The sequence below is a fragment of the Scyliorhinus canicula genome, chromosome 16, assembly GCF_902713615.1.
Source record: "Scyliorhinus canicula chromosome 16, sScyCan1.1, whole genome shotgun sequence".
Classification (NCBI taxonomy): Eukaryota; Metazoa; Chordata; class Chondrichthyes; order Carcharhiniformes; family Scyliorhinidae; genus Scyliorhinus; species Scyliorhinus canicula.
In genome coordinates, this window is record NC_052161.1 from 131,571,901 (window position 1) to 131,598,973 (window position 27,073).

General features: G+C 52.0%; 1 protein-coding gene across 1 annotated transcript in view; it reads left to right on the forward strand.

Annotated features, from left to right (window-relative positions):
* Window positions 1-27,073, forward strand: part of mmel1 (membrane metallo-endopeptidase-like 1) — a 112,336-nt gene that overhangs the window by 58,017 nt on the left and 27,246 nt on the right. Inside the window, exons 8-12 of the mRNA XM_038773851.1 lie at window positions 2,332-2,397; window positions 4,005-4,139; window positions 10,130-10,219; window positions 10,913-11,049; window positions 15,595-15,688. Coding sequence (XP_038629779.1) covers window positions 2,332-2,397; window positions 4,005-4,139; window positions 10,130-10,219; window positions 10,913-11,049; window positions 15,595-15,688 — 522 coding nt within the window. The remainder of the gene's footprint in view (window positions 1-2,331; window positions 2,398-4,004; window positions 4,140-10,129; window positions 10,220-10,912; window positions 11,050-15,594; window positions 15,689-27,073) is intronic.

Consider the following 27,073-nt stretch of genomic DNA (forward strand, 5'->3'; position numbering starts at 1 on the left):
ACCAGCCGTCAGCCAAAGGGTGGGCATCCCTCGAACATGGTGGGGATGAAAGATTGCACCAAAACAAATGAGTCATGTACACTGCCCAGGTACAAGGCGCAGACGTGCAGGATCATCATGCGGTGGTCGCAGACCACCTGAATGTTCATGGAATAGGTTCCCTTCCTATTCGTGAACATGGCCCTGTTATCCGCAGGTGGACGCATGGTGACATGCATCCCATCGATCGCCCCCTGGGCATCCTGGCCGCCGCAGTGAAGCCCACTGCCTGGGCATCCTGGCTGGCCCGGTCCACAGGGAACTGGATGTAACGGTCTGCAATGGCATATCGGGCCTCTGTCACTGCACGGATGCACCGGTGCAACAATACCTGTGAGATGCCGGACAGGTCCCCACTCGGCGCCTTCTTGAATGATCCCGTGGCATAAAAGTTCAGGGCCACCGTAACCTTGACAGCCACAGGGAGAGGGTGTCCTCCCCCAGTGCCACACGGCGCCAGGTGTGCAGATATGGGCAACGGTTTCCTGGCTCATCTGGAGTCGCCTCCTGCATGCCCGGTCCGTGAGGTCCTGGTACGACGAGCGGGGCCGGTACACACGGGGCCTCATCGGGCATCTCCGTCGCCGTGGCACCACCACCTCCTCCTCCTCCTCATCCTGTCGGGCGGGCGGCCATTCAGCCTGGATGGCTGCTACCTGCCTCCCTGCGGCACGCTGCTCTGGGGCAGCTCCGCCGCCTCCCTGGCACGCTCATGCTTCTGCTCCCCCAGGGCAACATGTAGAAGTGCGGCTCCCACCACGGTGACCAACATTGCTGGGTGATTACCAAACATAACGGCCTGTAGGGGGTGGGGGTGGGGGGGGATAGACAACATGTCATCATTGCCCGTACCCCCCCTCCACCCCCAAGCCAGGTGCCATGGGCTGCATGGTTGCGACTGTTGGAAGTTGGCACCTGGCCAGGCAGACAAGCTCCCCAAACCCCCCTTCCCAGTACTCCCCCCCCCCACCCCGGCACTCTCCCCCCCCCCACCCTCCCCAACCCCTCCCTCACCGGTACTCTCCCCCCCCCCCCCCCCCAACTCCCTCCTCGGCACTCACCCCAACCCCCGGCACTCGCTCCACACTCCCAAGCACTCGCCCTCCTCCCCATCACTCGCCCCCACCCCCTCACCGGTACTCTCCCCCCCTCCCTCCCCGGCATGCGCCCTCTCCTCCCTGGCACTCGTCCCCCTCCTCCCCGGCACCCCCCCCCTCCCTGGCATTCACCACTCCCTCCCCAGCACGCGCGCTCTCCTCCCTAGCACTCGCTCCCCCCTCGGCACTCGCACCCCCCCTCCCAGGCACTCACCCTCTCCTCCACGGCACTACCCCCCCCCCCCCCCCGTTCCCCATCATTCACCCTCTCCTCCCCGGCACTCGCCCCCCCCCCCACTGGCACTCACCCCTCCCCTCCCCTCCCTGGCATTCGCCACTCCCTCCGCGGCACGCGCTCTCTCCTCCTCGGCACTCGCCCCGGCACTCTCAAACCCCCCCCCCCCCCACCCTCCCCAGCATTCGCTCTCTCCTCCCCGGGGCACTCGACCCCCCTCCCCGGAACGTGCCCCCCCCCCCCCGGCAAACCCCCCCAAACCCCCCTCCCACCAACTGCGGCCGTGCCGTCACTTCTCCTGCGGCTGCCCAACACGGAGCCCTACCTCCGCGCTGGCCGGCGCCAACCATCACAACTGGTTGACGCTGTTAAATAGGTGCTTTGATTCACGCCGACGTGAACTGTGGTCGGGAGAATTTGAGCGGCCCCGGGGCGCTTTGCGCCGCCTCGATCCTCGCCATTCCCTGAGGCGGGCGGCGCGATTCACGTCGACGGGATTTTTGGGGGGCCGGAGAATTCGGCAGCAGCCGGGGGCAGGATTCACGATTCACGCTGCCCCCCCCCCCCCAGCGATTCTCCAACACAGCGGGGGGGGGGGGGGTTGGAGAACCCCGCCCAATATTTTAATGAGTGATTGTCACTCCACATGATTGACACTCGATGCTCCAGGTTTCCTTCATCAGGTGTTCATAGAAATTTCAAATATCCGTTGAGATATTTGAACTTTGTAATAATTGAAGTTATGAATTTGATCCGGACCATCTGACGCATGGTGGGTTATTTTTTGATTTTGTATTTCTGATCGTGAATTTTGGCAACCATAAACCGATATCAAAATATTTCTCATACAATTTGCAAGATTATTTACATGACATGTTTACATGACAGGAATCAGATTGCTGACTCAAGTGTTCGGTTCTTGTGCCCTTTTGCTTCATGTCTTGCCCCTTACTCTCGCAGGTTGATGAAACCGACTTTGGGATGCATTTCAGAGATCATTACATCAGAGATGGAGGAGAATACAAGGTGAGGACTGAAACTGACTGCAGAAAATATCATGGGTTCTTACTGGTGAGATCCACTGTATCGTTTCATTCATTCACAAGTTTCCGATTGCCACTTTTCCTCACTGGAAGGACACTCATTGTTTTATTTCAAGGGGAATTATGCAGTTGTTTTATAGCAATCTGCTGCTGCAATCTGGTTGTTGCAGAAGGTGTATTATAAGAAATTACCATCACTTTATTCTAACTTAGAAAATTAACAGAAGACAACACTCTAGTTCACCTCTACCCTGTTCAGCTTGTGAGCTAACGTACACCGATTAGTGTTCATGGCACAGAACTAAAATTGCTGGTCGTGGATGCCGGAACTCAGGAGCATATCTGATTTATGGCTCTATGATTAACTCTATGTTACAATTCATGTGAGGTTGAATATTGGACATGTGCCTTACGTCCCAAAATTCTGGCCATAGTAGCCCAGTGGTTATGGTACTGGATTAGTAACCCAGAGATTATAAATTCAAATCCCTTCTGAATAGATTCCAAAACATCTGCAAGTTGGTTCAGTAACCCAGAGATAATGGGTGGGATTCTCCAATAACGGGGCTATGTCCCCACTCCATTCTAGCGCCAAAACCCAGGCGTTTCTCCAGGAAAGTCCAAAGTGATTCTCCTACCTGAAGGGGGCTAGCAGGGCCCTGGAGTACTCCTCGCAGTTCCGACTGCTGATACGGGGCCCCGTATTTCCGGTCGGGAGTCCGCACATGCGCAAGGTGGCGGCCAGCGTCGGCTTCCCCGCGCGACATGGCGCACCCACACCGCGGACCTGCACCAAAAAGATAGGCCCTCCCCCCCCCCCCCCCCCCCCCCCCCGAGATCGCACGCGCCTGCAGATCAGTATTCTCCGATCGATAGCCTGGCCATCTGTGAGTCCCCCTCCCCGGTGTAGAATCCCCCCTGCCCCCCACCAGGGCAGCCGTGGACTGACCCACAGCCCCCACTAGCTGTTCCCGACAGGCAAAACGTGGTTATAACCACGTTGTCGGGAACTCGGCCAGTTTACGTCACAGAATCGCCACGGGGGCCTCTGTCAATGGCTCCAGACCCGCGACGCGTAGGCCGCGCGCGTGATTCCCGGAGAATCATGGATGTGCCGTTAGACTGGATCTTGGGTTCGACGTCCATCCCCCCCCCCCCCCCCCCCCCCGCTGGACGCGATTTTGGCATGGAGGCTCGGAGAATCCCGCCCTATAAATTCAAATCCCTTCTGAATAGAATTCAAAACATCTGCAAGTTTTTGGATTGGCACCAGGAAATAAATCTGAAATTGTCATTAAAAACTGAAGTAATTCACTAACTTCCCAGCTGTGCCTTGAAACACTTACTGGTGACTCAAATTCCGCATTGTGTTAAACGCCCTCCCGGTACGTACAGATGTGTAATAAATACTGCTTTGCTGGTGTTCCACACATCTAAAGAACAAATACAAGATAAATGCATTTGCATTGTGTTGAAGAGTGTGAAAGACAACAGTTTACCCCACAATATAAGGGTCTACAAAGATACAGACTTGTATGTTTCTGTAAGACAAATGACTCCCTGAATTTAATGGTGTTACTCTTATTGAAGGTGCGTGACGCTTATTTGCAGTTTATGGTTTTAATTGCTGAGATGGTCAGAGAAGACAGAAATGTGACAAAAAATGACACTTTTGTTGAAGAAGAGATGAAAAAAGTCCTGGAGCTTGAAATTGAAATTTTCAATGTAAGTATTTGAAAAATATTTCTATATCCTTTCCCTAAAGGCAGTGTGGTTAATAGAAGGTAGAGCACGCAATTGCATTGAAGAGTTGAAGTACGTTGCACCATCTTCCTTGAGTGTGTGCTCCCAGCTCATGCTCTCACTGAACACATGCCCGTCCCTCTTGTCCTGTCATATTGGACACTTAATGCCACTCAAACTGTTAAATTCCTGCTCCACATTAAATGAGGTTCTCAGTTACCGCCAGGGTTGGCTGGAGCAGGGCTCAGGCTCGCCACCATTCCATCCAGAGGCAGGTATACTACCTCAAAGCAAAAGGTGCACATGGATGGTCTCCAACAGCCAATAGAGTTTCGAAAACATGCAGCATATTGATCACAAAACAGCAGAGTGGAATCATTGGAAAATAAGGAATGGACACGTGTATGAGGTACAATTTGCATTTCCAAAATGTTGGAACCTATTTCTGTGCCATTGATATGTATTTACACCGCTTGATTATTTTCCTACAGTTGTGCAGTTAAACAGCTGCATCTGGATTCAGAAATATTTTTGTGACCAACTAAGTTGACAATTAAATGATACATGTTTAAATGTGTCCAAATATTGAATAAGATTCAAATGAAGTGTGAAGGCATGTTAAATCCAGCTGTGTCATTCTGTGACAAACCCTACAGAAAAAAACAGTATCATATATTTGCCAATAAATTTCCCCAGATTTAGTAGTGAAATGATAACTGTTGTTTTTTTCTAATTCTTTTACCGCATCACGCTCCCCCCACAACCCCCTCCACTGAATCTCCAATCCCACAACGCACGCTTCCTGGAGACGCTCTCTCTCGATGGAGGACAATCCCTCAGGTACCATTAGCCCAGTGGCAAATGACCAATTTCCTTGCAAAAACCTAACCTGTGAGTGTCAGCAGGATTGTTATGGGCATCATAGTTGATCCCAATTCTGGGCCGGGATTCTCCCCTACCCGGCAGGGCGGGGGGTCCCGGCGAGATGGAGTGGCGTGAACCACTCCAGCGTCGGGCCGTCCCAAAGGTGCGAAAGTCTCCGCGTCTTTAGGGGCCAAGCCCTTACGTTGAGGGCGAGTCCCGCGCCGGAGTGGTTACTGCTCCGCCGGCTGGCGTGAACGGCCTTTGGCGCCACGCCAGCCGTGCTGAAAAGACTTCGCCGGCCGGTGTAAGTCCGCGCATGCACCGGAGCGTCAGCGGCTGCTGACATCATCCCGGCGCATGCGCAGTGGAGGGGGGTCTCTTCCGCCTCCGCCATGGTGAAGATGGCAGGGTCAGATCGCCCTGCGCCCCCCCAGGACCCCAGCACCCGCCCGCGCCACCAATCCCGCCGGTCAGGTAGGTGGTTTAATCCACGCTGGCGGGAGAGGCTTGTCAGCGGCGGGACTTCGGCCCATTGCAGGCCGGAGAATCGCCGCGGGGGGCCCGCCGACTGGCTCAGCGCAATTCCCGCCCCCGCCGAATCTTGGGTGGTAGAGAATTCGGGACACGGTGGGGGCGGGATTGACGCCGGCTCTGGGCGATTCTCCGACCCAGCGGGGGGCTGGTCTCACTTGCAGAAGATCACAGGTAGTGATTAGGAGCAAGAAACCTGGCTCATATTTTCCACTGTGTAGCCCAGGGGTCACTGAGGCTGATTTTACACATTCTCCTACCACATCAGTTGATATCAGCTATCATATTGTATAATTACGTGGGAAATACAAAACAGAAACAGGACAATCAGCACAACCAGTCCATGATGCTGGCATTTTGTGCTCCCCCATCTTCAATCTCTCTAAATCTATTGTCATAAACATCTCGGTCCTTTGCAAGCCAGGGCACAATTCTCTGGCCTCATTGCACTCTCGCACAAGCATAACGAGGTCGGCGAGGCCGGTGAATAGCGGAAGAGGCCAAAAGCGAGATCTGCGGCAGGCGCCAAACAGTTTGCGATGAAACCGGCCCACTCCCGCAGGCGAAACCAGGATATCGCCGTTGTGTAGGAGAAACCAATTATCACCACTTAAGCCCCATTTCCATAAAATTAACGAGAGCTACCCCATATCCAAGGCCTCCCGTCATTCAGTGGCCTCCCCAGCAAGTGGTCATGCCGGTGTCGATTAGTACTCCTTTTGAAAAAGGGGAACCTGGCGGAAGGGCTGTGGGGAGCCGAGGAGGTGAGTCGGCATCTTTGCTCACAGGCAACGATCCCGGGAGTGCTGGCTTTGCCACCCCAGTAATTGGTGGGGGGTGGGGGAACCCTAGGTTGTGGGTGGGGGAATGGGGGAACTCTCTGCAAGGATGGGCCATTATGGGGGGGTGGAGGGATGCGCTGAGGGGGGCAACTGGGGGGCAACCGCTTGTGGCATCAGCATGCCAACCCCTGGATTGTGTGTACTTGTACCAGGGGCAACCCCTGTCCCTGTTCATCTAGCTCACCGACCACCCATAACCTCCACGCTGAGACCTCTGGTCATGAAGCTGAAGACGATTGCTAATAGGGAATTGGCAATCGTGGTTAAGTGAACACTTCACACATCCCAAGTGTATTCCCGCGGGTGGGTGGGTCATGTAGTAGTGGGAGTTATTGCCGAGCATTCCAATCACACATTTATGCCTGGACACTGTGCTTGAACACTGCAGGAAGCAACACCACACACACAACATCCGATCACCCAGGGGGTGGGACACAAGGTGGGTGAGCACCACGGGGAGAGGATGTCTGGGTAAATCGGCAAAGGGTCCGGGGGCTAGGCCGCATTGCAGAAGGAAGTGGCAGAAGCATCATAATGGTTGTGCAAAAAGGTGTTTTATGTATTTAATGTGCTGCACAAGCCCCACTCCCGATGGTCCCCGGCTCACTTGCCGGCGGCAGACGCACAGCCGTGTCACCCTATCCCGTGTGCTGACTGTGGGGACGCAGCCTCAGAAGAGGGATGGACCCCAGGGGAGCTGGTGGCCACCATCCCCACTCCATGGGCCGGGTCCAGCCAAGCACCCAGCCATGCCCACCTGCGACTGTGACAAGTTCCGCAGTGCCTCAGCCATGCCTATCTGAGAGGGGACATGTTGCATAGAACCTCATCAAGGTCGGCCTGGTACTGGGCAACATCCCCCACCGAGTCAGACATTCTGCCGAGACGCTCAGCCATGGCCGTCACCGGCCGCACGACGTCTTGGACACTTTCACTAATGGTGCCGACATCGGCTCCACTGCTGTCACCACCCTGGCAGTGTTGGCCTCGGTGCCACGCATTCCCGGTGCCATCTCCTGCGCCCGTGGACTATGGGACTCCTCCAAATGGCTATGGGTCTGCTGGAGTGACACTGACGTCTTCCTCTGAATGTCCCGGCCAATCCCTGATGTCTCCAGCAGCTCCGGGCAACCCTGTCCCACAGGCTCAGCATCAGGCTGGGATCCAGCAGCCCTCCGACTGCTGTCTCGCCTGAGGGTTCCTGCCTCCCCCTGATATACATCATCAGCTGCTGTGTGGTGCTCACCAGATTGTGCCCCCGAAGCCTGCCCACTAACACGTCCTATCGAGGTGTGTCTATCTGCACTGGTGCAGGCTGGGGATGACAGCTGTGCCGCGGCTATAACGGCTGCATCCTCGGAGCTCTCCAAGGTGTTCTTCTAGCAAGCAGGAGATGGTGTTGCCCAGGATGGGCCGGTGTCATCGGCTGGAAGACCTGCGGGAGAATGGACATGTGGTCAGTGGGAGGGACGGGTCAGTCAGTAAGGCAATAACAACTCACGGTTAACATGTCTTCTGGGTGGAGCCCAGACTCTGCGTGGGTGACCGCTCTGCCCTCGGCCACACCGGTCACCTCCAGGGACCGCTCCTCGAAGGAGGTGAGGATATTATGGAAGACCAAACCAGGGTAGTCAAGGGCAGGCAGCTGGTGGCCAACCTAAGAAGGCTGCTAAATGTGATCATGATGCCCCCGGAGAATACGGAGGTAGAGGTAGTCATGGCAATGGATGCCGAGAAGGCTTTTGACCGGTGTTGAATGGGACTATTTATGGGAGGTGTTGGGATGATTTGGGTTCGGGAACAGAGTCTCCTTATACGCCGACGAGTTGCTTTTATACATCACGGATCCAGTGGCTGGGATGAATGGAATCATGGGAATCTTGAGGGAATTTGGCCAGTTCTCAGGGTATAAACTGAACATGGCAAAGAGTGAGCTGTTTGTAGTCCAGGCAAGGGGCCAGGAGGGTTGGCTGAAGGGGCTGCCGTTTAGGTTAGTGGGGGACAGTTTCGGATACTTAGGGATACAGGTGGCGCGGGACTGGGGCCGGTTGCACAAGTTGAACTTATCCCGGTTGGTGGAGCAAATGAGGACGAGTTCTGGAGGTGGGATGCGCTCCCACTGACACTAGCGGGAGAGTGTAGACGGTTAAAATGACAATCCTCCCGAGATTCCTGTTCGTATTCCTGTGTCTTCCCATTTTCATTCCGCATTCCTTTTTCAAGAAGGTCAATAAAATTATTATGGGATTTGTGTGGGCGGGAAAGTCCCCGCGGGTGAAGAGGGTGATGCTCGAGAGGAACCAAGGTGGGGGGGGGGGGGGGGGGGAAGGCTGGCGCTGCCAAACTTTAGTAATTACTACTGGGTGGCCAATATAGCTATGATAAGGAAGTGGATAGTAGATGCAGGGTCGATTTGGGGGGCGGATAGCGGCCACTTCGTGCAGGGGCACCAGACTGGCAGACCTGGTTACGGCGCCTCTGCTGCTCTCGCCGGCACGGTTCTCCACCAGCCCTATAATGGTGGCGACTTTGTGGACCTGGGGCCAATGGAGAAGGCATGTGGGGAAGTGAGAGTATCGGTTTGGTCCCCAATTTGCGACAATCACCTTTTTGCCCCGGGAAATATGTACGGTGGGTTCCGAATATGGTTGAGGGCTGGGATTAAGAGGATGGGGGACCCGTTCTTACCAGGGAGCTTCCCGGGTACTGAAAACAAGGGTGGCGGTGAGTCCGGAGGTGGAAATCTTTGGGGTTTCGGAGGACCCGGTAGTCCAGGAGGCGAGAGAGACCGACGTTCTGGCCTTTGCTTCCCTGGTAGCCCGGCGACGAATTCTGCTGGCACGGAGGGACTCAAAGCCCCCGAAGTCGGAGGCCTGGCTATTGGACACGGCGAACTTCCTTGGTCTGTAGAAAATTAAATTCACTCTGAGAGAGTCACTGTCGGTTCGTTTGGAGGTGGCAACCATTTATCGACTTCTTCACGGAAAACTAATCGTCCGCGGGGGGGAGGCGGGTCCTTGTGGGAGGGGAACTGTTTTTTGCACTATGTTGGATTGTTTTTGTTTACACACTGTTCTGTACTATTACTGTTTACAATGCCAAAATGCCTCAATAAAATTGTTTATTAATAAAAAAATGTGCATGGGGACAGTCCGCACTTTCCCACTCTCACGTATGCCAAGTCACATGACAGGTTAATGTGACCTTAAGTGTACTATTGCCAAGATGTAGGAATATGTAGTTAAATAACACTAAGTAAGATTGTAAGGCAGTGTTATGTACCTTAAGAAATTCAATTTTCCATTTATTTATTTTCTTATTGTTCATTTTTCTTTCTCTCTCCCTCTCTCCGTTTTTTAAACACCACTCAATTGCAGCCCAAGTGACCACCCAGTTAGCTGGGCTTGGATCAGTCCTGATTCCTTTCTCTCTTAGCTTCCTGGGGTATTTATGTTACTGGCCTCAACAACTCCCTCTGGTTGCAAGTTCCACATTCAAGCCACTCAACTGAGTAAAGGAGTTTCTCCTGAATTCTTTATTGAATATATTAGTGACTATCTTATATTTATGACCCTTAGCTTTGAACGTCTCCCATCCTCTCACTTCACTTCATAATTTTCAATTATTCTCCTGAGCTGCCTGAGGATGTCATTATGAGGTAATTTTCGGATTCCTCCACTCCCATCAGGGAGACATTCGATAGAAGCCTAAGTAAAGCTTTTTCTCTCTCCTCAGGCCACTGCACCACTGGAAGAAAGGCGAGATATTACACAGCTCTACAACAAGATGACACTTTCGCAGCTTCAAGTGAAGTTTGATCTCAATGTGAGTCGCTTTAGTTTAGTGATTGCTTTCTGTGGGCCCACATAGAACATAGAACAGTACAGCACAGAACAGGCCCTTTGGCCCTCAATGTTGTGCCGAGCCATGATCATCCTACTCAAACCCACGTATCCACCCTATACCCGTAACCCAACACCCCCCCCCCCCCCCCCCCCCTTAACCTTACTTTTTTTATTAGGACACTACGGGCAATGATTCCCTTACTGCCCGTACCAGAATTGTTAATCATGTGCACATTCATTCCTTTTTCTCTGGCAGACCCTCTTTGTACATCCATCTTCAATCTGTATGCCTCAAGTACAGGTAGCTCTCTCTCTCTCCACATATATATATATATATATTTAAATATGATTCATTGTACTCTTAAGTACACTACCCCCTCCACAATGTGCTGTGTGTTGATCATTCTGCCTGTGGGTGTTTTGTACTTTTCTGTTATCTTTGCCTTTTCTGACTTTCAAAGAGTGAGGATATTGGCTTTTTCTAAAAATATTGAGTGTTTAATTCCTACTTGTGTACTTAGCGCTGTTGGCATCTATGCTTCTGGTATATCTGCTTATGTGTACCTGAGCCTATTTTTTATCATTGTAATACCCAGCCTCTGCTGTGGTATTATTGAGCATACAGATAATGGTTAATCGGCGAAACTCATTGATTTCATGTTTGTGTCTCCAGGGATTTAACTGGACTCAATTTCTTCAAGGGATCATGTCGAGTGTCAACATTGAAGTCTATCCAGAAGAGGAAATTGTGGTCTTTTGTGTTGGGTATCTTCAGAAACTGCAGTATATCTTCCAGAAATACTCCAAGAGGTAAAGTCATCAGATTCTAAACAGTGTTCTCATGGTTTGCGCTACTTGCTCGGTTTCATTTGAGGAATTGGGGAAATTCCGGATTCCATTCCGGTGGATGAATCCAACGATCCATTACAATGAAAGCACTTCCTCCACGCGGGCCCGATGTGTAGGTCCGCCATGTCGACGGCGCCGCGCGAATGCGTGGACCCGCTTGCGGCCGCTGTGCGCATGCGCGGCCGCGAGGTCTGGACAGCAGGGCCCGGCTGGCAGCCAGAGCTGCGGGATACCCGCCGGGGGCCTGCTAGCCACCTGGAAAATGGGGAATCACCCCGGACTTTCGAGAAAAATGTCCAGAGTGATTGTCGCCCGTTTTCCGGCGGGCGTGGGGACTTAGTCCGCAAAAGGGAGAATCCCGGCCTTATGTATATCATAAAAATGGTTCATTATGGAACTAAAATTTACATGAATTATGTTTGGATTCATAATCTGATACATTGCTTCAGTGATTGACATAGCATCATAGAATTTACAGTGCAGGAAGGAGGCCATTCGGCCCATCGAGTCTGCATCGGCTCTTGGAAAGAGCACCCTACCCAAGCCCACACCTCCACCCTATCCCCATAACCCAGTAACCCCACCCAACACTAAGGGCAATTTTGGACACGAAGGGTAATTTAGCATGGCCAATCCACCTAACCTGCACATCTGGGAGGAAACCAGAGCACCCAGAGGAAACCCACGCACACACAGGGAGAATGTACAGACTCCGCTCAGACAGTGGCCCAAGCCGGGAATCGAACCTGGGACCCTGGATCTGTGAAGCAATTGTGCTAACCAATATGCTCCCATGCTACATGCAAATGAAATTGGAGCAAAAGATTTTCAGCTCAAAAAGCTCTCCATTCTTTCACTGACCTTTAACCCTACCCTTGTGATTTCTCACTATTTCTGCTAACGTCTTCAGAATTCATCGACAAGCTTTCATAACTTCATAAGATATAGGAGCAGAATTAGGCCATTTGGCCTATTGAGTCGGCTTCGCCATTCTATCATGGCTGATATGTTCCTCATCTGCTACCTACAATGTTACAGACTAAGCTGGATTGTGAAATCAGCCAGAGTATCTCATCCCTAGAACACATGACCTAGGAGCAGGAGTAGGAAATTTAGCCTCCCGAGCTTAAACACCTTCAATAGTAGGGGCTGGTTTAGCACAGAGCTAAGTCGCTGGCTTTCAAAGCAGACCAAGGCAGGCCAGCAGCACGGTTCAATTCCTGTACCTACCTCCCCGAACAGGTGCCGAATGTGGCGACTAGGGGCTTTTCACAGTAACTTAATTTGAAGCCTACTTGTGACAATTAGCGATTTTCATTTCATGATCATGGCTGATCCCATCCTGGCCTCAACTCCACTGCCCTCCCCATTCTCCACAACCCTTCAACCCATTACCAATTAAAAATCTGTCTAACTCCACCTTAAATTTACTCACAGTTCCTGCATCCACCACACTCGTTGCTGTATTTTAGTGACACTGCAAACACAGTGGGAAGACCTCCTTTGTTATTTAAGCTAATTAATAATGCAGTCAGAGAAGATCGTCACACTTAACAAGATGATCATGAGCTTTGTCTGGGCGGGAAAATCCCCGCGGGTGAAGAAGGCAATGCTTGAGAGGAGCCGCAGCGAGGGAGGGCTGGCATTGCCGAGTCTGATTAACTATTACTGGGCGGCTAACATCGCCATGATAAGGAAGTGGATAGTGGGTACGGGGACTATCTGGGAGCAGGCGGAGGCAGCCTCGTGCAGGGGCACCAGCCTGGCAGCCCTGGTCACGGCTCCTCTACCGCTGCCGCCGGCCAGATACTCCACCAGTCTGGTAGTGGCGGCGACCCTGCGGATATGGGACCAGTCAAGGAGGCATGTAGGGGAGATGGGGGCGTCTGTCTGGGCGGCAATCTGTGACAACCATCGGTTTGCTCCCGGGAGTATGGGTGGGGGGTTCGAGCATGGCGGCGAGCGGGGGTGGGGAGGGTGGGCGATACGTTCCTGGAGGGGAGCTTTGCAAGTCTGAGGAGCTTGGAGGAGAAATTTGGTCTGGTAAGGGGAAATTATTTCAGGTACCTACAGTTGCGGGACTTTGTCTGTAGACAGGTCCCATCCTTCCCACACCTCCCGCCAATCGGGATCCAAGATAGAATAGTCTCTAGAGGGGAAGGAGGGGAGGGTAGAGTCGCTGATATTTATAAGGTGCTCATGAAGGAGGTAGGGTCCCAGACGGAGGAACTGAAACTCAAATGGGAGGAGGAGCTGGGCGGGGAAATGGAGGACGGGCTCTGGGCAGAAGCCCTGAGTAGGGTAAATTCGACCGCAACATGTTCCAGGCTCGGCCTGATTCAGTTTAAGGTCGTTCACCGGGCCCACATGACGGTGGCTCAGATGAACAAATTCTTTGGGGTAAAGGACAAATGCGCTAGGTGCACAGGAGGACCAGCGAACCACGTACACGTGTTTTGGGCATGTCCGATGCTTAGGGAGTGCTGGGAGTGATTTGCGGGGATCATGTCCCGGGTGCTAAAAACAAGGGTGGCGATGGGTCCAGGGGTGGCAATTTTTGGGGTTTCGGAGGACCCGGGAGTCCAGGGGGAGAAAGAGGCCGATGTTTTGGCCTTTGCTTCCCTGATAGCCCGGCAACTAATACTATTGGCGTGGAGGGACTCAAAGCCCCCGGAGACTGAGTTGTGGCTTGCGGACATGTCGAGTTTCCTGGGTATGGAAAAAATTAAGTTCGCCTTGAGGGGATCTATACAGGGGTTCACCCGAGGGTGGCAACCATTCATTGACTTCTTTGCGGGAGAGTGAGCGTCAGCAGGGGTGGGGGGGGGGGGGGGGGGGGGGGGAGGTTAGAGTAGAGTACAGTAGGAGGGATAAATTGGCAGGTAGTGCCAGTGGGAGAGGAGCGAACTTGTGCAGTAGGGTATGATTGAAGTATTGATTGTACGTGGATGTTTGCACATTTTTGCCTTTTTTTTGTTGATGTCTGTAACTGTTTACAATGCCGAAAACTACCTCAATAAAACTGTTCGTTAAAAAAAAAGAGAAGATCGTCACACAATGTTTATAAATTCATGAAGGAAATTTTGGACACCCCTTCCTCCAACCTAATTGTGCGTCAAACCTATTGATACCATTTTGTAGGTATATGATATGACAATAGTCTTTCAGGTTACTACCCACTGCAATTGCATTATTATACTAGTCTGAAAAACTATTAGCCATTATTTTAATTGTTTATTTGCAAACTGTGGTGAGTTGAGGCAATACTAGGGAGACTTCCAGTGTCATGGAACAAGGGTTTATTGCTGACAAGTAAAGGTAAACTATACACAGGCACAGAGTTACTAAACAGGTCTTCGTTCTCTGGCTCCAAGGTCCACTCTGCCCGCGCCAGGACTCCTTTCCCAGGGCCCCATGCTTTTTCCCCATGGTGGTGGCTCACACACTACTATGCAAATAGGCCCCGCGCCGGTCACGTGGACGTGTTACCATGCAAACCAACAGTTTCACGGACAGGAAGAGACCAGTTAGCCCATCATGCCTGCTCCCACACCATGGTGGTTGCAGATTCATGTCTAAAACTCATCCCTTCCTCCTGTAGCCATGCAATCTCCGAGGAGAAAGAAAAGCATGGGGTGGGGTGGTGGAAACAGGACTAATATAGGGAAAATTCCTCTCTGCATCCTTCTGGTAATCAAAACCAACCCCCAGAGATCCCATAAGCCAAGTATCAAATATGAAGACACTTCTACACAATTCAATATTTTCCCAGTCAAGAACTATGTGGGATGTGCTGCAGATTCAGTATTTAGAGAAAGCTTAACGGTGGCTCAAAACCAGTTCCATGCTGACAAAAAGAAGTTCAGTCCCCATGGGTGGAGGGAGGCTTTTTGGATGATTTAAGTGAATTTTGTCTTTGATTTTTAAAAAATAAATTTAGAATACCCAATTCTTTTTTTTCCCAATTAAGGGGCTAAATTGCATGGCCAATCCACCTACCCTGCACAACTTTGGGTTGTGGGGTGAGACCCACGGAGAACATGCAAATTCCACATGGACAGTGACCCAGGGCCAGGATCGAACCGGGGTCCTCGGCGCTGTGAGGGGCAGCAGGGCTAACCGTTGGTCTTCGGAGAAATGATCATCCTGTGAACATGTTATCGTGTCTGTCACTAACATCACACAGTACATAATTAACCTCTGGTCTACCAAACCCTCACCCTCGTCTAGCCTGAAAACATGTTGATCCGTAATCTTTAAATGAAACCATCCTGGGTTTTGAACCATTTCACTGTGAACATTTCTTTCTGGAACAGTATTATCAAACTCTTTTACATGTTTAATTAAACTTTCCCTTTTCCAAGACTTAACTTCCTTAACCTTCCCTCATGCAGTTATTTGCCTGGAAGAAGGTGAATGCAGTCCCATTTTAACTGACAGTTTCCATGCCTTGCCTATATTGAACTTTTACAACTGAATCTCATGCCTTTAACTCTTGTGTTTTAGAACTTTCCAGAACTACCTGGCTTGGCAGTTGGTATTCAAGCATGTTCCAAACTTAAGCAGGCGTTTTAGAGATGCCCAAGCCAAATTCCAAAAGGTACACATTTCATTCAATTTTGCTCACTGCATAAATATTTGTCAGTACAATACTCACTGCTACTTTTAACTTCTTTGATTCCTACATGTCCTAATCATGTTTGCAAGAAATGGGACTGATATTCATGCCATATTGTGTGTGAATTCCAAATGTTGCATTTTACATACTATTTGGAACTTGTAAAAAAAGTAATGCGTTCAACTTTTGCTACGTCGGTGTCACCAATTTGTAAGTTCGAGGTGTTATTGGAACTTAAATTCTAATCATGTTAATTTGAGACCATAACCATTTCGACAACAGTATGGTGAAATAACTCAGCAAATCTTTTATAAATTATACTTTAATAAGTTGTACTTACTACTTTAATAAGTTGTACCAACTAAAGACAGGGCGAGACTTGACGAGTGTACTATGACTCTTGCTTTCCAGTTCGACCATGGACACAGGTTAACCCTCGATCTTTGATCTCTGTTCTCTATCCTTAACTTCTACCTCCCTCTCGACAGCAGTCACTTGGTGTGCATCTTGCTCAGTAAAAGCTTCTGCTTAGTAACTCATTCCAAGCCACAACCCCCACCATCAATGATGTTATTGCATTCTAATTGGCCAAAATTAGGCAAGGTCAATGGTTAATTGGCTTAAGGGGTGCACAATCAATCTGTGATTGGTCTAGGTGGGCATGACCAGTTTCTAATTGGTTTCTCAAGGGTGATGGTCGTCTATTGATGTCATTTCCCATTGACCCCTGACTGTCCCTCAAAGGTGTCAATTACTAGTGGGACTATCGCTCTCATTAAAGTTTGTTTCTGTTACTTCTTGCTAAGATAAAAGAATGCTTGGCTATCTTCCCTGCCCATTTGTTCAGGATAGGGAAAAATGCTGTAATTCTCCATGATTCATATCTTGAGCTCATAGTCTCAAAACCTCACTTAATTAGTACTAGATCAGACCCATTTCAGTGACTCTGGGCGCGATTCTCCTACCCCTACGTCGGGTGCCAGAATCGTGGAGGTGCCGGGCGATTCCCGCCACGCCACCCTGGCACCCGCCCGGGATTCTACCACCCCCCCCCCCCAAAACAGGGTGCCATGGTTAACGACAGGCCGCTCGGCGAATCGCTGCTCGCCATTTCTAACGGTCGATTCTCCGGCCCGGATGGGCCGAGCGGCCTGCCCAATACGACCAGTTCACGCCGGCGCCAACCACACCTGGCCGCTGCCGGCGTGAACAGCGCACGAACGCTGCGTGTGCGGCCTGTTTGGTTGGGGGGGGGGGGGGAGAGGGAGGATCGAGCACCAGGGGGGGTGCTCAGTGGGGGTCTGGCCCGCAATTGGTGCCCACTGATCGGCGGGCCGGCGTCTCTAAAAGACGCACTCTTTTCCCTCCGCCGCCCCGCAAGATCAATCCTCCATGTCTTGCGGAGCGCCCGCAGGGAGGACGTCAACCGCGCATGCGCGGGTTGGTGCTGGCCAACCTGCGCATGCGCAGGTGACGTCATTTAAGCGCCGCCGGCCGTGTCATTTAGGCGGCGCCGCTTTGACGCGGGCGCCAAGGCCCAGCGTGCGAAATTGACGCGGCGCCGCTCCTAGCCCCCTGGGGGTGGGAGAATAGGGGGCGAGGAGCGGCCTCCGACGCCGGAGTGAAACACTCTGGTTTTCACGCCGGCGTCGGCACTTAGTCTCCCGTTGGGAGAATCGCGCCCAGCATGTTTTGGATGGGTCATTTGAAGGTTGCTGTTACTTCTCTCTGTTCTTACTGGGAATGAGTCACTTTACTTTTAAAACAAAGAAAAGATGGTGGTAAAGTTGCTTATAACCTGAAAACTAATAAAGAAGTTTACAAAGTACTAATATCGGGTGTGATTCACCTGAAAAACGTCCATGTCCAGTTTTGAGCACGTTTAACTGGTTGTTTCTCGCACCTGCAGTGCTAGGAAACATCTTGTTATTCAACAGCACTTTGCAGTTTTTTTGTCCTTGGGGAGTTCTCCACCGAGGCCTCACTGTCAGAGAGTTCTGCTGACGAGCAGAAGTTCACCAGCAGGAAAAGCTCCTCACAGATCGAGGTGCCATTTTGTCTGACTCTCCGATCGCCCTCCCTTGCTCCTCTAATTGGTTATTTAATTTTCAGCCCTCATTCATGGCTGAGTGGCAGGACTGCAGAGCTTAGCTCTGCTCTTACGTTGCTTGGCATGCAACTCGTCCTCTGTTGGAGCCTCACCAGGTTGACATCTCATTTTAAGGCCTGCCTGCTGTTGCTCTTGGCATGTCCTCCTGCATTCTTTACTGAACCAGGGTTGTGACCCTGGCTTGGTGGTAATGGTAGAGTGGGGGAATATTCCAGTCTATGAATTTACAGATTGTGGCTGAGTACAATTCTGCTGCTGCCGATGGCTCTCAGCATCTCATGGATGCCGAGTCTAGAGTTGCAAGATCTGTTCGAGATCAATCTCATTTAACACGGTGGTACTGCCACACAACAGAGTCCTTCAGGACTCAGACTCATCTCGGTCAGTAGCAGTGCTGTCTGTTTGCAGCCTGTAATGGTTTTTACTGTAGACTTAGGGCTCTGCAGTTTCAGAAATACAGCAACTCATAACCTTTCTGGAGTGAGAGAGTGAGAGAGAAGGTCTTTCCCCTGAATGCCCAGCATCCAAACTGAGCTCCTTGAGTCTCTGAAAATCATTTGATTCGAGTAGGACCCAATCACCACTTGTTATCGGGCAAAATACGGCCTTTTGGCCAATTCATTGGCCACCAGACAACCAATCGAACCGAGTCCCACATTTTCTCTCTTGTGCCAAGAAGTCTGGGTCTTGCTGTCCAAAGCTAGCGGCACCATATACTATGTTGCAACTTCCTAAATTCCTCATTCTCTCTGCAGCTGTACTGAAAGATCCTTTCCCGTTAAACATCCATGGAGCAAAAATGATAACAGCAAAAATAAAGAAAGGGGAACTTAGGGAATCAGCGGCAAGGACTCTTACAATATAATAAAAATCTGTTGCGAATAGTACACGAGGACATCTTAACAAATTTATTGACCAATGTGCTACTAGAGAAACTTAAACCTTGCAGAAATAAAATGTGCGAGAGGGACAGAAAGTGTGTCAGACCTACAGAGTAGTTTCTCTAGAATTATGTCATACTAACAGCAATTTAATCAAGAGACATACCACTCCACTTACAAATGTGACCATCTGGTATAGTTCAGCTGTTAATAATAATTGAGGGCATTTCCTCTGAGTGAAATATTATATTAATTTCGTAGAATGTTCACCTTTAAATGTAATGTATTACCATGTGATGCCACTCAGCACCAACATCCCCTACCCATACTCATTAAATTCTGTAACGGTGGAGTATGTGGAGGAATACTTCCTGCTCCTTCATGGTACTTGGTCTACCTGGTCATTCAGCAGCTTCGCTCTCTGACCAGTAATTGATTTATTTTGCCCATCTCTGCTCCTCTCCTGACCTGATATGTTTCAACTGACTGTTCTTCTATACACTCTATGTGATCTTTGCATACATCAGATGCTGAGATATGTGGGGGGGGGGGGGGGGGGGTGGATTGCAACTGCTCCACCAAGTACAGCTCCCATCTCCACTCTCCAAAAAAGAGACCCAAGCCGGGAAACTGGAGAGCAGTCCAGACAGGGCGGCAAGAGGGATTACAGCTGTTATGGGAGTGGTGTTTTCAGAACCCCAAAATGTATAATGGAGTTCAACCAACCTCCCCCTTTAATGTATTGTTGCTTTTGAAGCACACGGCTTGGTCTCCAGGTGTGGTATTACAATTATGGACACGTGGGTTTTTTAAACACAAAACAATGTTTCTTCCATGAATTCAACTTAACCTTTTTAAATAAACATCGGATCACTTAACACCCCTTACTTCAAAGATAACCCCGAAAATAATACAACACTAAATAATCCCTCAAAATGTTCCTTCAAATCTCCAAAAGACTTCACCTTTAACAGCAGACATGAGGTCACATTCAATATACTTATAGTCTTTGAATTTTCAGACATCAACAGACCAGTTCTGTGTTTTCTTCTTGCAGTTTTTTGCAAAACACACAAACACTCCCAGCTTTCTCCTCAAAAGCAGAAGTGAGCTCAGCCCAGCTCCCCCCCCCCCCCCCCCCCCCCCCCACCCTCTGACATCACTTCAGTAATATGAGCTGCTCCATTTCTTAAAGGTACATTGCTTAAACATCCATTTCATAAAGGTACTCTCACATGACACAGCTGTAACACTTGCCTTGCAGCTCCACATGCCCATTCCTGGAATGAGAGTAGTTGTGACCTGCGCCTGGTTTCCACAGATCCATTAGCTACGAGCCATTCATAGATTTCTATCAGTGGTCTGTGATTGACAGCTTCTACAAACCATCTGCAGCTTTTTAAAAAAATGTTTTTAATAGGATTTTTGCACAGAGTATATTTCGCCGTTGTGTACACAGGATGTGATATATCTATATACATGTAAGTAGGCATCCGTTTGTACCGGCGAGGCACTTCCAGAGGGCAGTCCTCGAGTTGGTCTGGTGCTGCCCCTCTCTTCTCCCGGTCGGATTTCGCCGCCGTTGTCTTCTCGGGCACACTGCCGCTTCAGCCGGTCCTCCCGTCCTCCGCCTGTGTTCTCCTTTTTCTCTATTCCTGTGGATGCCAGGTTGGTTAACGTTTCCCTGCCTCCCCTCCCCGCCCCCACCTCCCCGGCTCTCCTCTATTGTTCCCTGTCTCTTCCCTCCTCCCTCCCCGGTTCGTCTTTCCTTTCCTCCTCACCCCCCCCCCCCCCCCCCCCCCCCCCCCCGCCCCCCTCCACCCCCCCACCCCGTGGTTCGCCTTTCCTTCCTCTTGGAATGAGTTGTCGTCCCCTCCCGTTCTATTTCCCCCCATCACGTTATGGCTGCTTTCCCCTGGTTCCTGGCTATTCTTCTCCTTGTTTGCTGGCCACAAACAAGTCCCGGAACAATTGGGTTAATGGCTCCCACGTTCTGTGGAAGCCGTTGTCTGACCCTCGGATGGCGAATTTGATTTTCTCCATTTGGAGAGATTCCGAGAGGTTGGACAGCCAGTCTGCAGCTCTGGGTGGTGCTGCTGACCGCCAGCCAAACAGGATTCTACGGCGGGCGATCAGGGAGGCAAAGGCAAGGGCGTCCGTCCTCCTCCCCAGGAATAGATCTGGCTGGTCTGAAACCCCGAAGACCGCCACTTTCGGGCATGGCTCCACCCTCACCGCCACCACTTTGGACATAGCCTCAAAGAAGGCTGTCCAGTACCCTGCAAGTCTGGGACAAGACCAGAACATGTGGGCGTGGTTGGCTGGGCCTCCTTGGCACCGTTCACAGCTGTCCTCCACCTCCGGGAAGAACCTACTCATACGGGTTCTTGTTAAGTGGGCTCCATGTACCACTTTTAGTTGTGTCAGGCTGAGCCTTGCGCATGTGGAGGTGCAGTTAACCCTATGCAGTGCTTTGCTCCAGAGTCTCCACCCTATCTCAATCCCCAGGTCCTCCTCACATTTCCTCTTGTTGCATCCAGTACGGTGTCGGCCCTTTCTACCAGTCGGTCGTACATGTCGCTGCAGTTTCCTCTCTCTAATATGCTTACGTGCAGTAATTCTTCCAGCAATGTCTGTTGTGGCAGTTGTGGGTACGTCCTTGTCTCCTTTCGTAGGACGTTTCTGAGCTGCAGATACCTTAGCTCATGCCCCCTGGTCAGCTGGAATTTCTCCGTCAGTTCATCCAGTGTTGCAACCCTGCCGTCGGTGTAGAGGTCCCTGACTGTCAGTGTCCCTCCGTCCTGCCTCTACCTTTTGAAGGTGGCGTCAGTCAGTGCTGGTGTGAACCTATGGTTGTTGCAGATGGGAGCCTTGTCCGACATTTTGGTCAGGCCAAATTGCTGCCGCAGTTGGTTCCAGGATTGGAGGGTGGCTGTCACCACTGGGCTGCTGGAGTGTTTTTTGGGTGGGGATGGGAGTGCTGCCGTGGCGAGGGCCCGGCGGGAGCTCCCCTTACAGGAGGCCTCCTCCGCACGCACCCACTCAGCTTCTGGCTCCTTGATCCATCCCCTTATTCGCTCGAGCGTCGCCGCCCAGTGGTAGAATTGTAGATTTGGGAGGGCTAGCCCCCCCCTGGATTTTGTTTTTTGTAGGACCTTCTTTGTGATCCAAGCATCCCCCCCCCCCACCCCTCATACGAACGCCATGATTAGTTTGTCTACTGTTTTGAAATAAAGCCTTGGGGATGTAGATCGGGATGGCTCTGAATAGGAAGAGGTACCTGGGTAGCACGTTCATTTTGATCGTCTGGACTCTCCCCGCGAGGGAGAGTGGGAGTGTGTTCCATCTTTGCAAGTCCTTTTTTACTTCCTCCGTCAGACTAGTGAGGTTCCATTTGTGGATCCCTTTCCAGTCGTGGGCTGTTTGGATCCCCAGGTAGCAGAATTTGAGTCAGGCTTGTTTAAACGGCAGTCCCGTTAGTGCTGCCCCACCTACGTGTGGGTGTACCGGGAAGATCTCACTTTTGCTCATGTTGAGTTTGCCAAACTCTTTCAGGATTGCGATGATTCGTCCATGCTGCTTTGTGGGTCCGAGATGTAGAGGAGCAGGTCATCTGCACAGAATGAGACTCTATGCTCTCTGCTGCCCCTTCGGATCCCCCTCTAGCTATTTGCTGCCTTGAACGTAATTGCTAGTGGTTCGATCGCTCGGGCGAACAGCAGCGGGGACAGCAGGCATCCTTGACTGGTGCCCCTGTGCAGCTGGAAGTATCGGTAATCGGTGTTGTTGGTCCATCCGCTCACCATGGGAGCGTTGTAAAGGAGTTTTACCCAGTAAGTGAATTCTGTTCCAAGCCTGAACCGCTCCAGTACCTCTATGAGGTATTTCCATTTGACTGTCGAAGGCCTTTTCTGCGTCTAGGGAGACGATCACCTCTGGTGTTTTCTCCCCGGAGGGGGTCATTATCACATTCAGCAGGCGCCTGATGTTGAAGGTAAGCTGTCTACCTTTGACAAAGCCCGTCTGGTCTTCTGCGACCACCTCTGGCACGCAGTCTTCTAGCTTTTTGGCTAGAATCTTGGCCAGTATTTTGGCGTCTGCGTTCAGCAGTGAGATGGGTCTGAATGATCCACATTCCGTTGGGTCTTTATCTTTCTTAGGTATCAGCGAGATTGAGGCCTGTGCTAGCGTGGCAGTGTGCCCCTGGCTAGCGAGTCTGTGAACATCTCCCGCAGATGCGGGGCCAGCGCTGTCGCGAATGTTTTGTAGAAGTCCGCCGGGAATCCGTCTGGTCCCGGTGCCTTCCCCACCTGCATGGAGCTTATGCTGTCCATGATCTCTCCCAGTGCTAGTGGTGTTTCCAGGCCCCGTTTTTGGCCGTCCCCCACGACTGGTATGTCCAGTCCATTAAGGAAACGTTTCATCCCGGCCTCCCCCGTTGGGAGCTCTGAGGTGTACAGCCCTTGGTAAAAGGCCCTGAATGCTTTGTTGATCTTTTCTGTCTCTGTTTGTAATGCGCCTCTAGTATCCCTGATTTGCGCAATTTCTCTGGTAGCTGCCTGCTTTCTCAGCTGGTGTGCCAGCAGGCGGCTGGCTTTGTCTCCGTCTTCGTACAGGGTCCCACGTGCCTGGCTGAGTTGATGCACTGCTTTCCTGGTCGAGAGCAGCTTAAAGTTCCTTTTTAACTCTCTTCTCTTCACCAGGAGCTCTATGGTCGGTGTCTCGGTGTATTTACGGTCTACCTCCAGTATGGAGTTGACCAGCTGCTGCCTAGTCGCCTTTTCCTCCCTATCTCTTTGCCCTTTGAAAGTGATGATTTCCTCTCCTAGTACAGCCTTCAGCGCTTCCCAGAATGTGGAGGGTGAGACCTCCCCGTTCTGGTTGTTCTCTGTGTATTCCGCTGTGGCCTGCAATATCTTTTCGTTGAAGGCCTAGTAGGGCAACGTCCAACCTCCATGTGGGGCATTGGGCCCTGCCCGTTTCTAGCCTCACGTCCATGTAATGTGGAGCATGGTCTGATATCACAATTGAGGAGTATTCCACTTTGTCTATCCCCGGAAGCACCATTTTCCCCACCACAAAGAAGTCAATTCTGGTGTAAACATTGTGTACTGGGGAGAAGAAGGAAAACTCCTTCTACCCTAAGTGGGTGAACCTCCAGGGATCCACCGCTCCCATCTGTTCCGTGAAGTGACCGAGTTCACTTGCCATGTTTGCGGTTTTCTCCATCTTGGGGTTCGATCTGTCAGTCATTGGGTCTTGTACACAGTTGAAGTCACCCCCCCCCCCTGATTAGCCAGTGCATCGCTATGTCAGGGATTTCTGCCATGGCCTTCTTGATGAAGCTCGGGTCGTCCCAGTTGGGCGTGTACACATTAACTAGTACTACCGGTGCCCCATCCAGGGTCCCACTAACCATGACGTACCGTCCCCCTGGGTCCGCAACCGCCTAAATATCGTCCATTTGCTGACCAGTATTGCCACCCCCCGGCCCTCATCCCGTAACAGGAATGGTAGGTCTGTCCCACTCAGCCCTTTCTTACCCGCAGTCGGTCCTGCTCTCTCAGATGCATCTCTTGAAGGAAGATTATGTCTGCCTTCATGTTTCTTCGGTGGTTGAGGACTCTGGATCTTTTCATTGGGCTGTTGAGCCCCCTTACATCCCAGGTGACTATCCTGGTGGGGGACTTCTGTCCCCTCGCTCCTGTGGGATTAACCATATTCACCTGGTGGACGTGCCCCTGCCCTCCGGGGTTCCCTGTTGTTAGGGAGCCATCCTGGATGGTCGCTGTCACTGCTCTCTCCATGCGGTCGGGCCCCTGCGCTCCGGGACCTCCCTCCGTCCAGGGTGCCCCCACCATGGTCGTCCGCTGTGCGGCCGCCTCGCGGGTAGCCCCCTTCACTCTGGGATTTCCCTTCGCCCAGGGGCCGTACTGGGTGGATGCTTGCAGCCATTCCTTGTTCCGAGCCCTTGGTTGCGGCACTCTGTAGCCCTATTGCTGTTCCTTTTCTAGCCTTGTTTGTCCCTCCGTCCCTGTGTTCTGTCCCTCTGTCCCCCCCCCCCCCCAGTTCCTCCCTTTCCTCCCCCTTTCTCCCCCTCTCCCGTATATCCCTCCTTTGTCCCTCTTTTCCCTGCTCCTGTCCCCATTTGCCCTCCCGCCTCTGTTGAGTGGTCCCACCCGCCCTCTGCATGGCACCGTCCCCTCTATTGGGGGGGCCGCTACGCCCCTGCTTTTTTGCATGTCCCCGGTGCTAGCTTTCTTGCTAGTGCGGCAACCCCCTCTAGGGAGTTACTGTCTCACTTCTCCCCTGCCCAGCCTCTGCATTTTTTTGCCCCCTCTTCCCCCGCCCTACCCTGCGCTCCCCCTGTTTGCTCACCCTTCTCCACTACTCTCATACCCTTGTGCTGGGGCCTGGTTTCCCAGCTATCTCGGTTCGTTGGGTGGCAGTTTGCTTTTTGTTCAGGGTGCGTTTGCCATGTTGGGGGTGGGGGCCGGGGGGGCCTGGCACCCCCCATCCTCGTCGGCATGTTGTTGCCCCTTACCAGGGGCCCTGTGTTTCTACCCTCGCTGTTGATTTTCCAGCCCATGTTCTTCGATAAATTTGTTTGCGTCGGCGGGGGATGTGAGGAAATACTCTCTTTCTTGGTATGTGACCCAGAGTTTCGCTGGGTACAGCATAGCAAAGCGCACCTTGTTCCTGTGAAGGGCTGCTTTTGCTCTATTGAATTCAGCCCATCTCCTGGTGAGATCTGCCCCAATATCCTCGCTCATACACTCTAATAGGGTGCCCTTCCCATCTGCAGGTTCTGTTCTGCCTGGCCCAGCGCAGGATTGTTTCCCTGTTTGTGTACCGGTGCAGTTTGGCTGTAATGGCCCTCGGATGTTCCCCCGCCCTGGGTTTCGGGCGCAGCGATCGGTGTGCTCTGTCCATTTCTGGGGGGTTGGGGAAAGTTTCTCTCCCCACTATGTTGCCCAGCATCTCGGCCACATAGGCCATGGGGTTTCTACCCTCGATCCCCTCTGGTAGGCCCACTATCCTGACATTTTGTCGTCTTGAGCGGTTTTCCTGGTTGTCCACCCTGCCCTTCAGGCTCCCCTGCGTTGTGCCCAGTCTCGCCACCTCCTTCTCCAGGGCCGTGATCCGGTCGCTCATGTCAGTCGCTGCCCTCTCCAGCTTCTTAATGGTCACCTTTTGGGTTTCCAGTTTCTCCTCCTGGGCTTCCAGTTTCTTCTCTGCTCTCCCTAGGGCGAGCTGCACCTTTGCCAGGGCCTTGGCCATTGCTGTCTGTACTGTGGCCTCTATGTCTGCTTTGGCCCCTGCCTTGCTTTCCTGCTGGTCTTCCCTCAGCACCTCGGCAAAGGCTGCCTTCCAGTTACCCTCTGGCCCAGGGGGTAGAAGCTCCTGTCTGCCCAGTTCTTTTAGTTGCGGAAAAGTTTCCATTCCGCCGCTTCGAGTGCCCATTAGCTCGTCTGAGTGGGCTCGTGTATTGCCCCGTTTGCTTTTGGTGCCCCATCTGCTTTGGCTCCCTTCTGGAATTTTTTTTCTCTCACCCTTATTCCCCCACTTCCCCTCTTTTTATCTCCCCTCTCCCTTCTGAGGAGACTCTTTTCAGGTAAGTTTGGTTTTCCTTTTTGAGAAGTGTGGAAGGAGAGAGGGAGTGTTCTGTCCCTTTAACAGTTTTTTTTTTCTGAGTCTTTCTTTTCTTTTGTTTTTTTTCTTTTTTCCTTTCGTTTTCGTTTTCTTTTTTCCCCCTCAAAAAGAGGGAGTTTTTGTTTTCTTTTTTCCCCCCTCCTCACTCACCTGGAACAAGAGAGAGAGAGAATGGCTTCTCGGGATGGGAGTCCTCCTTTGTTCCACTGCTGCCAGCCTCATGCTGGTTGCCGCTGAGAGGAGGGGGGGGGGGGGCGGTCAGGCCTCGCTGCTGGCTCGGACCCCGCTTTGGCTCAGGCCGCCGCTCCTCCTGCCCTGTGTTTCGCTGCCCCGCGTTGTTGTTGCATGCCCCGCTGCCAACCACAGCGTTCTGCTGTGCGGGGGGTGAGGGGAGTGGCTCCATTAGTCGGGCCGGCTCACAAACCCGCGCTCAGCTGTGCCATCTCCGCTCGGGGAAGGCGCGACTCTCCGGTCGCTCCTGGTCTCCGGCCCCCGGCTCCTCCTGCGTACCTTTCCTCCCTCCGGCTCCTTGCAGCCTCCTCTCCTTCTCTCTCCTCGTGCTTCTCCTGCCTCTCGCTCCATTCCCGACCGCCCAGGTCTCCGGCCCCACTCCGCCTTGGAGTCCGGGTCACTCCTCTTCCATCTCTCCCGCCATGCGGGGGCCCAGTCAGCCCAGCCCCAACGTTTGTAAACATTTACCACATCAAAGAGAGGTAAGTGCAG